Source organism: Trachypithecus francoisi, unplaced genomic scaffold (genome assembly GCF_009764315.1).
Source record: "Trachypithecus francoisi isolate TF-2019V2 unplaced genomic scaffold, Tfra_2.0 Lachesis_group13, whole genome shotgun sequence".
NCBI lineage: Eukaryota > Metazoa > Chordata > Mammalia > Primates > Cercopithecidae > Trachypithecus > Trachypithecus francoisi.
This window is the reverse complement of record NW_022681458.1, coordinates 45,482,712-45,497,837: the sequence shown is the minus strand read 5'-3', so window position 1 is coordinate 45,497,837 and position 15,126 is coordinate 45,482,712. Positions and strand designations below refer to the sequence as shown.

Here is a 15,126-nt window from a genome sequence, read left to right as displayed (position 1 = left end):
AAAAGGCAAAGTCTTGTTTTCCCAAGCAAAAACAAAGCTAATAGTTCCTCTAGGAGAAAATGTATCTTCAACTGGTCAAGTTTTTATCTGCTGACTTTTAACTCTAGAAGCACTGATGGAGTCACCTCTAAAGCCAAAATAGTCTTAAACTTTGATGTGATTATAATCCAAAGCCTAGAACTGCCTATCTGAGAGCAGGTTGTAGATTACAATTTATAAATAAGCCTGGCTAATTCAGTAAAACATGTCACAGCAGGGTACATCATGCCTTTGCTTCCTGTAATGTCTTAGCAACCTCTTTCATATAAATAGTTAATATGACTCATATCACAAGGATTGTCTATTACATTCCTGTTTTGCCAGTTAGGTTGGTTCCACAGCTAAAGGCTTGGCACGGAAATGTAAAAACTCTGGACAACGGGTGTGTAGCCGCACAACAGCTGCATCTGAGGGCATTTCCGAATAAGAACAGATGTCTCCAGAGGGTGGCCATGTAGTCTGGAGCCCTAAGTGCTGATAGAGCATTTTAAACATCATCACATGGCTCGGATGGCACTCCACCCAAGTTGTCAGTGGCACCCAAAATTTGTTAAAATAACAAATTTTATTATCTCATTCTTTATTTTCAACTAAGAATTACTGAAAACTAAGTGTTCTAATGAAAGCAGACTATAAAATGAAAGAAGGTGACGGCCTTGGGAAGTCACACCATCACTTCCTTCAAGTTGGTTCAGGCACACATGGCCTACACACCTTCTGATTCACTCTTAGATATTTATAGTAGCAAGGAGTTAGTTCTCGAGCCAATTAAGAAAGCCTGGTGGGTGAGTAAGGAAGTTTGATATGATAAACAAAGTCTTACCAAGTGCTACCAAACCAAAGCCTACATACAGCAGCACCCTTCTTTAGAAAGGTTTGGGTAATTTAGGTTATCCTGCAAATGTCTCTTTTTGGAAGAAAAAAAAAAGCAAGACCATAAACTGTACCTTGAAGCTTCACAGATTTCTGAGAAATTAATGACCAAGCTCAGGGCCTCAAATGGCTTCTAGTGAGGATCTGATCAGTCATATGTAAGAACTGGCTGGTTACTTTATAAGCAGAGACTGAAGAAAACTCTTTCAGATCTCATCTTCCCTAGTTGCTTTCATTTGCCTGTCTCAGGGGGTTACAGAAAGCTCAAAAGGAAGATATTACAGGAAGTTCTTAAACTTCCAAACGAAAACTGCTTGTACACATCTCCTCCCTAGTCAAAGTGTGGCTCTGTAAGACATGATTGATGTCATATTGATGGCACCTCACACATAATAAACTCTTTCTTTCTTTAAGAAAGGTGCCTTTTACAGGGTTGGCTATGAAGAAAAAGAGGCAGGGCAATCACAGTGTAAACCTCCTCTCTTTATCCAGGTCACTTTTTCTTTAATGTTTTGGGTATTAAGAAGTTAGTGGCCCCACGCCTTATCAGAACACAACAGTCTAATCCAGTTTTTTTTTTTTTTTTTAAAGCGACAGGGTGACAGAGTTTTGCTGTGTTACCCAGGCTGGAGTACAGTGGCACAATCATAGCTCACTGTAACCTTGAGCTCCTGGACTCAAGTGATCCTCCTGCCTCAGCCTCCCAAGTGTCTAGGACTATAGGCACAAGGCATCACACCTAGCTAATTTTTTATTTTTTTATAGAAATGGGGTCTCACTATGTTGCCCAATCTAGTCTGGAACTCCTCACCTCAAGCAATCCTCCCACCTTGGCCTCCCAAAGTGCTGGGATTATAGGTATGAGCTACCATGCCTAGCATCTAGGTAACTTTTTAAATCATATAACCTTTAGTTGCTAGGACTTTTAATTCAAAAGAAAATAAGACACTGGAGAATGTGTAATATAATAATACAGCTGGAAAATACGTAGAATAATTCACTAAAGAATATGTAGTATTTCACTGACCTCAACTCTAAAGAAGCAACTTCTAGGTAGACTGATGCCCAGCAGAAATAGGCAACCCCCGTACGCAATTTCACACCACATTCAGTCAAGATGACTCAGTTTTCAGTCACTCCACCACAGCTGATCTCCCTTCCCCACAACTTTGCAAAGGCAGATAACCAGATTAAGTTGTGTGGAAATTTTCATGACTAAAGCAAAACCTCCAGCTCTAACCAAATTAAATCACTAGTTACAAGATAGTGCTTAGAAACTACCTACTTTTTGTAAAAAGCCAGAGCATAATACAAAATGTGATCTTAGTTGATGATGAACTAACCAACTAATGTATTTGTATTTATAGACTCTAGGATTTTTTTTTTTTTTTTTTTTTTGAGATGGAGTCTCGCTCTGTTGCCCAGGCTGGAGTGCAGTGGCACAATCTCAGTTCACTGCAAGCTCTGCCTCCTGGGTTGAAGCGATTCTCCTGCCTCAGCCTCCTGAGTAGCTGGGACCATAGGTGTCCACCACCACACCTGGCTAAATTTTTTTGTATTTTTAATACAGATGGGGTTTCACTGTGTTAGCCAGGATGGTCTCGATCTCTTGACCTCATGATCCACCTGCCTCAGCCTCTCAAAGTGCTGGGATTACAAGTGTGAGCCACCACGCCTGGTTGATGCATTATTCTTTAAAATAAACTTCCTTTTCTTTATGCTTTAGCTAATCTACTGTAAATAAAGACCTTGATGGTAACACGTAAAATATAATCACTGAAATGATATTAATATGAATTGCAAAGTATTATTCCCTCATAGACAACACAGTTGACATGAGCAACACAAAATCATACTTTATATATACCAATGCCCCTACTAATGTGGACTTCCCACAGAATTCACCCCATATATACACTTACTACTCTAATGACCTCAAGTGCAGACAGAGGTATACACCTACCAAAATTTCCTCGGGGGCTGTCATTTATCAGATAACGAGGAAATAAGTTGTTCAGAGAAACATTTCCTAAATTTCCCTGAATCCTGACTATATGTTTTCTTTTAATAAATGTTTTGTTTTAGAATAGGTTTTGATTTACAGAGAGATCACAAAGATAAAACAGAGAGTTCTTGTATACCTCACATACAGATTAACATCTTACATTAGTATAGTACATTTGTTATAATTAATAAACCAAATTGATATACTATTATTAGTTAAAATCCATACTTTATCTACATTTCCTTAGTTTTTACCTAACGTCCGTTATCTGTTCCATGATCCCATACAGGAAACCACATTACATTTAATTGTCATGTCTCCCTCTTGGCTGTGACAGTTTCTCAGGCTCCTCTGGTCTTTGATGACCTTGGGAGTACTAAAGAGTACTGGTAAGGTATCTTGTACAATGTCTCTCGGTTGGGATTTTGTCTAGCATTTTTCTCACGGTTGGAGTAGCATTACGTGTTTGGGAGGAAAAACACAGAGGTAAAGTGCCATTCTCATTGCATCATATCGAGGGTACATATTATCAACATGACTCATGGCTATTGATGTGGATCTTGATCACCTGACTGCCATAATGTTTGTCAGGTTTCTCTATGGTGAAGTTACTTTGTTCCCCCTCTTTCCATACTATACTATTTGGAAGAAAGTCACTATGCACATTCCATACCTAAGGAGTAGAGAGTTCTGCTGATTGTATGGAAATATTCTGCAAAATAGATTTTTTCTTTTTTAGTGAAACCTTTCACCAACTACAATATAACAAGAGTTTCTTTTAGTCTAATTGGGCCAAATGACATCATGTGCCTACCCCAGACCTACAGTAGTTTTGAAGGGTATATTTTCTACTGTTTGCCTTAAACGAATTGATATCTACCTTGAGAGCAGTGATTCTTTTTCTTTTAATTGTTTTTTTTTATTTCAATAGATTTTTGGGGAACAGGTGGTGTTTGGTTATATGAATAAGTTATTTAGTGGTGATTTCTGAGATTTTGGTGCATCCATTACCTGAGCAGTTTATACTGTATCCAGTGTGTAGTCTTCTATCCCTTGCCACCCCCAACCTTTTCCCTCAAGTCCCAAAAGTTCAATGTATCATTCTTATGCTTTTGCATCCTCATAGCTTAGCTCCCACATATGAGTGAGAATGCAAGATATTTGGTTTTCCATTCCTGAGTTACTTCACTTAGAATAATGGTCTCCAATTCCATCCAGGTTGCTATGAATGTCATTATTTTTTTCCTTTTTATGGCTGAGTAGTATTTCATGGTGTATATGTATACCACATTGGCTTTATCCACTCATTGACTGATGGGCATTTGGGCTGGTTCCATATTTTGCACAAGAGATTTTTCTACTTTTCTATTCTTCCCCATTTATTTACATATTCAACCATGTATTTATATCAGTATGGATATTTATTTTATACTTTGGTTTATAATCCAATAGCCTTGTATTTATTTTGTTGCTCAAATTATTTCAGCTTTGTCCACTGGGAACTCTTTCAGTTGGCTCCTGGGTTTTTTCAACATACCCCCATGACTGGGATTTTTGAGGATTTCTTTAATCTCTGGCAGACACCAAAAGATGCTTCGGGCTCCATCTTGTATATTTCCTGCTTAGTGTTAGAATCAGCCATTTCTCTAAAAACCTTGATTCTTTTTATCAAAGAATGGTATTAGAAACCAAGGTCTGGGTGCCAGATATGTGTGTTTTTAAATGCCCATTACTAGACCTGGACATGAAGAACTTACAAAATGATACATTTTGAGGGGATTAAAATTGGTAAAGGGAAAGTAACAGAAAACCTCCATACAAAACAAATTAGCTGGGTGTGGTGGCACGTGCCTGTAGTTCCAGCTACTCAGGAGGCTGAGGCAGGAGAATCACTTGAACCCCGGAGGCGGAGGCTGCAGTGAGCCAAGATCGCACCACTGCATTCCAGCCTGGACAACAGAGTTAGAGCCTGTCTCAAAAAACAAAACAAAACAAAACAAAAAAACAGAAAACCTCCAGCTCCATTTTTATAGTTCAATGGAAAAATTGGGTAGCTTTTCCCTTTGGGTATTTACTATAATCCAGAAAAAAAGTTAGGGTCATTCATTTTCATGTGATAGGGTTAATGTGTTTGAGAAGGTGGCAAAGGCTAAAAGAGCTCCTTACTTTTATGTAGCACCAGGTTTCTTTCTTTCTTTTTTTTTTAGCTTTCTATTTTTCCAGCACAATTACTATTTTCATCTCTCAAAAACAGCATATGTATCCTCAGTGCCTCAATAGCAAATTAAAGTACATACCTAGTAATTTATGATACTGACCTGACAAAGTCATGAGTCCAGAAATCCAGCTTCAATAAACCATATGCAGAGTGAACAGATTAAGAGATTGTCCCTGTTAACTGAGCTCACAGCTTAACATCCTCTCCCTTGTTTTCCCTCTGATGTCGCAGGAAGGAGACAGGTGATGGAGGCAGGAAGCGTTTGGACATCAATGTAATGTAGTCAAATACAGAGGCATCAAGCCCCACTCACCCTGGACCTCCTCCTAGGAACTGATGTCATTAGTCCAAGCCATGAGGAGACTGCTTTAGGATAACCAATCATGATAAATGTCTGTTCTATTCAAACTTAAATATCAGTGCTTCCAAAGACTCTTCCCTATATCTTTGAGATCTCAACAAACTCTGGTCCAACAATGAAGGGAGGCAGCTGGAGTTCTGGGGGAGGAAAAGTATTCTCATCCAAACCAGACTTATTATGTAAGGAAATACTTGGAATCCCATGCATACTGGTGATTAGGCTAACAACATTTGCATTCATTTTCAACTGTGCACCTTCATCTTTAAGCCAACTAACACAAGTGAGAAGTCCACTTATGCACATCAGCAATGAAGGGCTCAGGTCTCAGGCAAACTTCTGTACAAATTTTGTCATGTCATAGTGTGTTTGCACATACTACTTTACCTTAATGTAGGCATAGCTGGGAGACTACACAGCAGTGCATGTGACAAGAGCAGAAGTTATCAGTCATTAGCTGGAATGGGCAAAATGTCCAGAGATAGGAAAAAAATTCAGATGGGCTGGAGTACAGGAGTGCTTAGGTCCCAGAGCTAGTCCAACAGTACTAGATGAAAGACAAAGGGCCTGCATTTGAATCCTGATTTTGCTATTCCCTAGGTCCATCAGTACAGGCAAATTATTTTATAGTTTGGAGTCACTGTTTCATCCACCGTGTACTGAATGGCTGAATTTGTTTAATATCACTAATATGATTCCATAATCGAATATACTTTTATTCCAAGGCATGACTGAGAAGGATAGCCTTAAAATGATCCAAATCAACAAGAAACACAGAAAACACAACCAGACAATTGTATGGTATTAAAAAAATTCCCTCTAGTGGCTGCTGAGTTATGAAGAAGGTGCTGAGACTTGAACCCAGACCTGAAATGAGGAAGAAGAAGGGGTCTGGGAGGGATGACAGCTGGCCTCTTTTAAGGTGATGCATAGTAACAGTTATGTCCATTTGGGTGCAATGCTGACACTGTGTAGGAGTCTTCCCAGCTTCATTTCCTAACCCTTATCTCGATGAGCACACTCATGGAAGAGTCACGGAAGGTGGGACATGTTTGTTTATGTTAGGTAGTAATGTTGGTGGTGTGCCGCCCTCCCAAGGGAAGAGAAAAATTGGAGGCAGAGAAATAAGAGCCAAGGCCCAAGAGTTACTTCTGTGGAGGCTTCCGGGTAGAACAGCAAGATTCTAATTCATGTTTCTGAAACTGAACTTATTTAATAGAGGAAGCACGTTCTACTTAGCCCTGCAGGGCAGAAAATAAGATCACAGATCACAAAGCAATTGCATAAATGCAATTCTTTGTTTTGTTTTGTTTTGTTTTCCTTGCAAAGCCTTACTTTTTCCCTTTAAGAGAAAGAGAGGTCTGGAGAGAAGAAACTAAACTAGGCTTCTGTTCTCAAAAATGATCTAAAGCTACATGTTTTTACTAAAGAATTTCTACGTCAAGTGATTTAAAAGCTAGAGGAGACCTTTAAAAAAAAAAAAAACCCAAAGGTTTAAGTGTATGAGAACAGCACTTCCTGCCAGAAGGATTTCCTGTTTCAGGCAACCACAGCAACGTGGAGAAACATCCGCCTTGTGGCCGCAGCCTATGTTCCACAGGCCACTTCTCTGTTCTACTCACCCTTCCTCCCCGACGAAGGTGACATATAGCTTATTTCTCTGCAGGTCTTTTCTGGAGTAGCCCATAATCTGATTAAAAGCATCTTCTAGTAAGTGATCTCTTCGGATAATTAACCTGTCCATAACGAGACAATTTGGAAAATACAGATTTATTACTATACTATTAAAGATAATTTACTTATCTTTCTAGAACATTTCCATTTGCCACAATTAACTAGGTAAGAAGAATATTACTTAATGTCATTGCTGTCTGCAATAAAGTACACATTTGTCTTTAACTCTTAACAGCATTAGCAAAAGTTATATGAGAGAATCATTGGTAAATAGAGCACCCTACCTATGATCTGTGAGAACAACTGAAGAATCCTATCTAAATGGTCAAATCAGTTTATCCCAGAACAAAAATGATCATAAAACACCACCCCCCCCACACACACACACACACACACACGTTTTGTTAAGTAAAGCAAGAACAACTCTATGAGGCAATGTTTTAAGCCTCAATGCACTTAGACAAGGAATTCAATTATTAAGTGTCCAGCGAGATGACTGTGAGAACAAAGAGGAAAAAATAATTCTCAATGTCCTCCAAAGCAGTGGAGTTTCCAATAGTTAATTGTTAAATTAAGTGAATCCTGACAGTCCCTAAGGGAGAGATACAAATGAACGATGTGTGTGGCAGGTTAATCTACTTGTGATGATGACAATTAAAGTCATCCTTCCATAGATACCAATTTGCTCTTCACGTGAACGGTAACAGGCAGAGAGATGATAGGGAGGCTGAATGCATGACAGCTGGATCATCCTAGACCTTTGTAAATTAAGTGTGAGAAAAGTAAAGCTCAGAGAAGTATGGTGTTTGGGCAGGCTGATGATTTCTTACGGCAATGAAAGTGAAATTTAACCAAGCAAGCCTTCCTGTGGGTGGGGCAGTGAGCCGTGGGGCTGCTGTTGGTCTGGTCTCTGGACCCTCTCTCAGGCACCAACGGTCACAGGGGAGCTCCAGTGGAGACCCTCCCTCCTCTGTCCTCTCTCAGTGGCGGAGTGATCTCCAGTGGGGACGTGGGACAGGGTTGAAGGCAGGGATAGAAAGAAGGGTAAGAGGGAATGGAAACAATTGTAGGCCAAACAACATGACGATGTTTCGGTTTCCCCATTTGAAGGGAGGAGGCAGATGAAGAAAGGCAGAAACGACATTCATGACATGTTCTGCTGTGAAGTTTGTTTCACAGAACCGAACAGAGCTGAGCACTATTCCTGCACTCAGGTCAGTTCAGGAGACAGAAGCTTGTAGTGAAGGACACTGAGATGGCTTTATAGCTAATGAATATACTATGTACCAACAAAGAGGTACTTTTCAGAAGAAAAAAATAAATCAGCCTTTTATTTTGCCTTTATTTTTACATGAAAAGGCAGTGTCTTCACTGCTTGTTTTAAAATGTTAAGCTTAATCATGTTTCATTCCAGGACTATGTTTTAGATGATCCTATAATTTACAAATGCCGAAATAATTATGCCGACTAAAATGAAGGCTAGTCATCCCAAATCACAATCAATTTCCTAGAGGCCCAACTGCACCCCCTCCTTTCACCATCTATACATTATGTGGTTTGTGTCTCTTTGACTTACTTTAACTTCCCTGGGCCTTGTCCATATCCTTTAGTCTCTAACTTCCTGTAAAAGTTCCTCAGTTTGGCTTCGAAATCCCGCTTGTAAGGGGCTGGAGCCCGGGCATTGGCACGCTGGGTACCTACAGCAAACCACAGAGAGAGGACAATATGAATTTGTGCATCATCCTTATGTTCATCACATCACCATGGACAAAAGCTATCACAATCAACAAGTCCAGTGAGGCAACTGTCTTAACTTCTGCATTTGAAGGATTAACTTCTGCAACTTGAAGGATATAACAAACCTCAACCAGGGTCTTAAGTGACGTCTTCTTTGTGGCATTTTGGTTGAGAATTAAAATCCTGTTTGAATAGTTACAATGGTGCCCATGTGTTTCTCAAGTATGGTTCCCCTTTTCAGTCCAAACTAATATGAGTCAAACAGAGTTACTCAAGTCTAGTAGTAACTGTTAGGATGAAATGTCTTTGCTTGCTGCTGAAATGATATAATGGCAATTAGACAGGAAGTTGCAATGTAAAGTATGTGGTATATAAGTAAGTGGCATTAAGAGTGAAGTTTAAATCATTCACTCTAAATTCCTAACCAAAACTCCTCACAAAACTTCTTCTTTTTTTTTTTGAGATGGAGTCTCACTCTGTCACCCAGCAGGCTGGATTGCAGTGGCGTGATCTTGGTTCACTGCACCCTCTGCCTCCCGAATTCAAGCGATTCTCCTGTTTCAGCCTCCCAAATAGCTGGGATTACAGGTGCCTGCCACCATGCCTGGCTAATGTTTGTATTTTTAGTAGAGACAGGGTTTCGCCATGTTGGCCAGGCTGGTCTGGAACTCCTGACCTCAGGTGATCTGCCCACCTCGGCCTCCCAAACTGCTGGGATTATAGGCATGAGCCACTGTGATTGGCCTACAAAACTTCTTTTAGATATGCACTATCACCAAGAATGATTTTAGACACATAATTACATAAATTTCATATTGCAGGGTAAAGTCTTAATATAACACATACTTGCAAAAGGCAACTGTCTCTGGGTTGCACAAAGAATAAATAATATTAATATTTATTGGATTCTTTTTTTTTTTGACATGGAGTTTTGCTCTTGTTGCCCAGGCTGGAGTGCAACGGCACACTCTCAGCTCACCACAACTTCTACCTCCCAGGTTCAAGTGATTCTCCAGCCTCAACCTCCCGAGTAGCTGGGATTGCAGGCATGCACCACTACGCCTGACTAATTTTGTATTTTTAGTAGGGACAGGGTTTCTCCATGTTGGTCAGGCTGGTCTTGAACTCCCGACCTTAGGTGATCCACCTGCCTCGGCCTTCCAAAGTGCTGGGATTACTGGTGTGAGCCACTGCACCAGACCATTTATTGCATTTTTTTTTTTTTTTTTTTGAGACGGAGTCTCGCTCTGTCACCCAGGCTGGAGTGCTGTGGCCGGATCTCAGCTCACTGCAAGCTCCGCCTCCCGGGTTCACGCCATTCTCCCGCCTCAGCCTCCCGGGTAGCTGGGACTACAGGCGCCGCCACCTCGCCCGGCTAGTTTTTTGTAGTTTTTAGTAGAGACGGGGTTTCACCGTGTTAGCCAGGATGGTCTCTATCTCCTGACCTCGTGATCCGCCCGTCTCGGCCTCCCAAAGTGCTGGGATTACAGGCTTGAGCCACCGCACCCGGCCATTTATTGCATTCTTAACATGTGCCAAGTACTGAGAATATCTAGATTATATAAGGATATTTTATACGTTATTCAATGGCAATTATCACTAATAAAATGTAAAAGTAACATTGTTTCTCTTTCTTTCTTTTTTTTTTGACACGGAGTTTTGCTCTTGTTGCCCAGGCTGGAGTGCAATGACATGATCTTGGCTAACCCAACCTCTGTATCCTGGGTTCAAGCCATTCTCCTGCCTCAGCCTCCTGAGTAGCTGGGGCTACAGTCTTGCGCCACCACGCCCAGCTAATTTTGTATTTTTAGTAGGGACGTGGTTTCACCGTGTTGGTCAGGCTGGTCTCGAACTCCCGACCTCAGGTGATCCACCTCGGCCTCCCAAAGTGCTGGGATTACAGGCATGAGCCACCACACCCAGCCAATTGTTCCTCTTTCCATAGAAAAATCTGGTTTTGTGTCACTGGGTGACTAAGCAGCAGGATGGGATAGAAAACTGATGATGAATATGGAAATCAGACACACAGCCATGACAAAAACACTGGATATTTCCACTAAATATTTCCCAACCGATGAAAGAAACCAGAAAACAAAAGCTGGGAAGTCTTGTTCATTACATATCATGTAAGTTCATTAAAAATTTCTTTAACAAATGAGTGAACTAAATGGTTGTTATTCATAGTGAATACTGTGTTAGGTTCACCAATGGATGTCCAAAATGAATAAGGTGGGGTTGCTGGAGTGGAGTGGGGAAACAGAAATAAAATGTCAAACAGAGAATAATTAAGTCCTGAACTAGGTGGTATATAGACTAGAAAGCAGAGGGAGCAAAGCTATACCCCGGGGCTATACCTAGTCCTATAGATACCCGTTGTTTGCCCCATAATCTTTTTTGAAGATTTTAAATTAATTGCCAACATTTACAAATTAAATTTCAAATTTAAAAATTCCAGATTATTATCTTGAAAATTATTTGGGAAATCTTGTAATGACTGGCTTGCATGTCCTTGGGGATCCAGCGGGCAGCTGCAGCTACTCTGTTAGACGAGGCATGCTGTCACCACTCTGTGGCAGTCACTCAATGACACGGCTGCCTGTCCCCCAACCCCCACAAGCATTTGTTAAGATTACTGTTATACAAAAGTAATAGTAATGTTAGAAAAAAGAAATGAGTATAAGTAGAGATCAAAGTGGAAAAGGCCTTAGGGAGGAAGCTTAATTGGAACCACACCTTGCAAAAGAAGGAGAATTTATATTCTATACTGGAATACAGCAGCAAGAGCTGGCATGAGCACTGCATGTGTGTTCAGAAAACGCCGAGAGAACCAAGCTAGCCTAGAGTGGAGGAGGAGTGCTGGGAGTAAATGGGAAATGAAATTGATCAGAAGGGTTGGAGCCAAATTACGATAAGAATTTTTAAAACCTAGCAGAGGAGTTTGGGCATGACGAACTGAACAGTGCCTTTACAGGTTCTTGAGCAGGAGAATAACATACAAGTGGTGTTTTATTTAAGAAATTATTTTTCAGAGTGTGTTGAGTAAATTAACGGTGGGTAAGAGGAAAGAGCCCCAGTTAAGAGTTGTTGCAGTAATTGAAGCCTAAGGGGATAAAGGACTAGACTGGAGTGGGTGACTCAGCGAAATTATCTACCATGTGAAATATGCACTGGGAAAAGAGTAGATAAGCAAGGAAGAAGAATGGGAAGCATGATGATAATATAAAGTATATTTACACAATAACAACAGGTATTACTTGTTAAACGCCTGCTATACATTACAGATGATACACATTACACAGGGGATCTTGAGAAATCCTCACAAGTCTACGAAGCGGGTATTACTAGGACCATCATACACCACTTTGCAACTAAGGAAAATGAAGGTGCAGTTTCCTGTTCAAGTCATATTCCAGTGACAGTAGATTTGGGATTTGAGCCAGGTCTATCTACCTGATGCCATGAAGAGTGTGGGAAGTGATGCAGGTGGACAAGGGCACGTGAAACTTTATACATATTGACTTGGATATGACAGCTGACCAAATGCCCTAGAGACTGAAAAATGCTGGGCTGGAATTGGGGTGAGAGCTCAGGGCCACACATGTGGATGAGCTGAGTTAGTGTGTTTATGGCACTTTATGCCGTGACTGTTGCATAAGAGATCTCACATAGGTGTCAGCTGTTGTTATCTGCATAGAGGTGAATACTAAAGATGGGGAAATGAGTTGAGATTTTAGTAATGAATCTGTACAAAACTGGCTATTGACCAACAGTCTGTCTGGAGATCTGTTTGTATAGTTAGGCAAAGAGCTGAGTTATGTCAGAAAGCAAGCAAATAAGCTTGACTTTAAAGATCTGGGAGGCAGAGGAGACTTCCAGGCAGGGGTTCTCAATCTTGACTGCGCATTAGAATCCCTTAGGAAGCTTTTAAAAATTCCAATGTCCAGGCCACACCCAAGACGCATTACATCAAAATGTGTAAAGACCCAGAATGTGGGGTGGGACCCAGGCATGAGTGTTAAACACAGCTGTCCAGATGATTCCAACGTGTAGCTATGGCTGAGAACCACTATTCCCTCATTGGAAGGTCAAACATCACCAATGAAACACATGGGCAGCACCCAGGGACTAACACAGGGCAAATGTTTCCTGGGTACTGAAAGGCATCATTTGCAATACAAAGGAACATTATCTGCATGAACACAAGTCTGCTGTCCTAGATGGATGAGGGATAGGACAGTGCAGTTCAAGTCCACTCAGGGGTGGCACAGTCAAGGTGTCAGTGCTCCAGTCTGAGAAACTGCAGACTAGAAAACCCAGACAGTGCAGAACGCAGCTGTAATGAATCCACTTTCAAGAGCAAAATCATTGACAAGAAAGAGAAAAATGAAGGACAAAGAACTGAATTAAAATCTTTTAAGACACAAAAGAAACATTTTGTTTCGTTTTGTTTTGTTTTTAGACGGAGTCTCACTCTGTCGCCCAGGCTGGAGTGCAGTGGTGCGATTTCGGCTCACTGCAAGCTCCACCTCCCGGGTTCACGCCATTCTCCTGCCTCAGCCTCCAGAGTAGCTGGGACTACGGGTGCCCGCCACCACGCCCGGCTAATTTTTTTGTATTTTTTTAGTAGAGACGGGGTTTCACCGTGTTAGCTACGATGATCTCGATCTCCTGACCTCGTGATCCACCCGCCTTGGCCTCCCAAAGTGCTGGGATTATAGGCGTGAACCACTGCACCTGGCCAAGAAACATGTTTTTTAAAGAGCTGATTACTTTGAAACACAGCACAGACAGTAACTACTCCTGTATAATTTGAGATGCTTGAAAGGATGTGGGAAATGCCATAATGCATTCCATCAATATCAATACAGACACAATAAAAATTAGCTCTGATTCTGTTTATACTCTAGGTAAAGGGATTTAATTATAAAAACTCTGAGACAGCAATTGTTAAATGCAAAAATTCTTTTGCTCATAGTTCCATTAGGAAAAAAGTCATTTACACATTACTTCATTTTTAAAATTACAGTAAATTGGCCAGGCGCAGTGGCTCACGCCTGTAATCCCAGCACTTTGGGAGGCCGAGGTGGGCAGATCATGAGGTGAGGAGATAGAGACCATCCTGGCCAACATGGTGAAACTCCGTCTCTACTAAAAATACAAAAATTAGTTGGGTGTGCTTGTAGTCCCAGCTACTCGGGAGGCTGAGGCAGGAGAATCACTTGAATCCAGGAGGCAGAGGTTGCAGCGAGCCGACATTGCACAACTGCACTTCAGCCTGGCAACAGAGCGAGACTCCATCTCAAAATAACTAAATAAGTAAAATTACAGTAAATTATGCCGTTGGCCTTTGTCAAATTCTTAATAAAAGTGAGGTATAATTGCCAAGAAATTCCAGAGCAGGAATGATGTTACTTCCACTTTGGAAATACAAAATGTTCTTGGAAGATTGAGGTAATAAAATTGTATGGGAACTACAATTGTAAGTGAAGTTCTAGGTTATCACACTTTATAAGACAGAGGAATTTCATAGTCTTTACAGTTCTAAAGAAAATCAGATACAAAAGATCCATGTTATATCTAGAAAGTGATCAAATGAAGGGCTGACTTCATGGAGAGTCAGCATTTTGCTAATACTGTGCAGGAAAAAATTTCAGTAACAGATACTAGGGAGTTTTTGCTTTGTCATTGCAGGCAGGTCTAAAAAAGCTTCTATATTGTATTACCCTATTTTCATATACTGTTACAAAATTGCATAATCATATACAAACTAAAGAATTCTATCTGACAAAATATTTCAGAAGACACTAGAAATAGCTTGGCATCCAACTCCCGGGCAGTCTCAGTCTTTTTTGATTCTGGGTGTGTGACCCAGAACCTGCATTGTTCTGATGACTAGCACTGGTTCTCCACATTGGACAGGGGCTGGATCTTAGCCTGATCCAGCATGGCTCCATGCCTCTGTCCTGGGACAGCTCAGAAGCTTACCTCTTTCCTGGTTCACTTTCAAAAAATCCCTATGACATTTAAAACAAATGCCCTGTGAGTGAATGAAAACAAAACATCAAGCACTACAATAATTTCTGGAAGGCTCCATCTTCTGGAACATAGCTCAACACTGGAACTTAAGAAAAAACACGTCCAAATCCCTGGCACAAAGCACAAGCACTGAAGACCTGGCATTTTTGCTTTATTCTCTGAGTAGTAAAAGGCCCTCAGGTCATT

At 40.9% G+C, this 15,126-nt stretch overlaps 1 protein-coding gene across 2 annotated transcripts in view; it reads right to left on the bottom strand.

The window, feature by feature from the left end:
• Positions 1 to 15,126, bottom strand: part of HECW2 (HECT, C2 and WW domain containing E3 ubiquitin protein ligase 2) — a 389,957-nt gene that overhangs the window by 34,883 nt on the left and 339,948 nt on the right. For both annotated transcript variants that reach the window (XM_033230785.1, XM_033230786.1), the window contains 2 exons: positions 8,744 to 8,864; positions 7,116 to 7,229 (listed from right to left, as the gene is read on the bottom strand). In XM_033230785.1, coding sequence (XP_033086676.1) covers positions 7,116 to 7,229; positions 8,744 to 8,864 — 235 coding nt within the window. The remainder of the gene's footprint in view (positions 1 to 7,115; positions 7,230 to 8,743; positions 8,865 to 15,126) is intronic.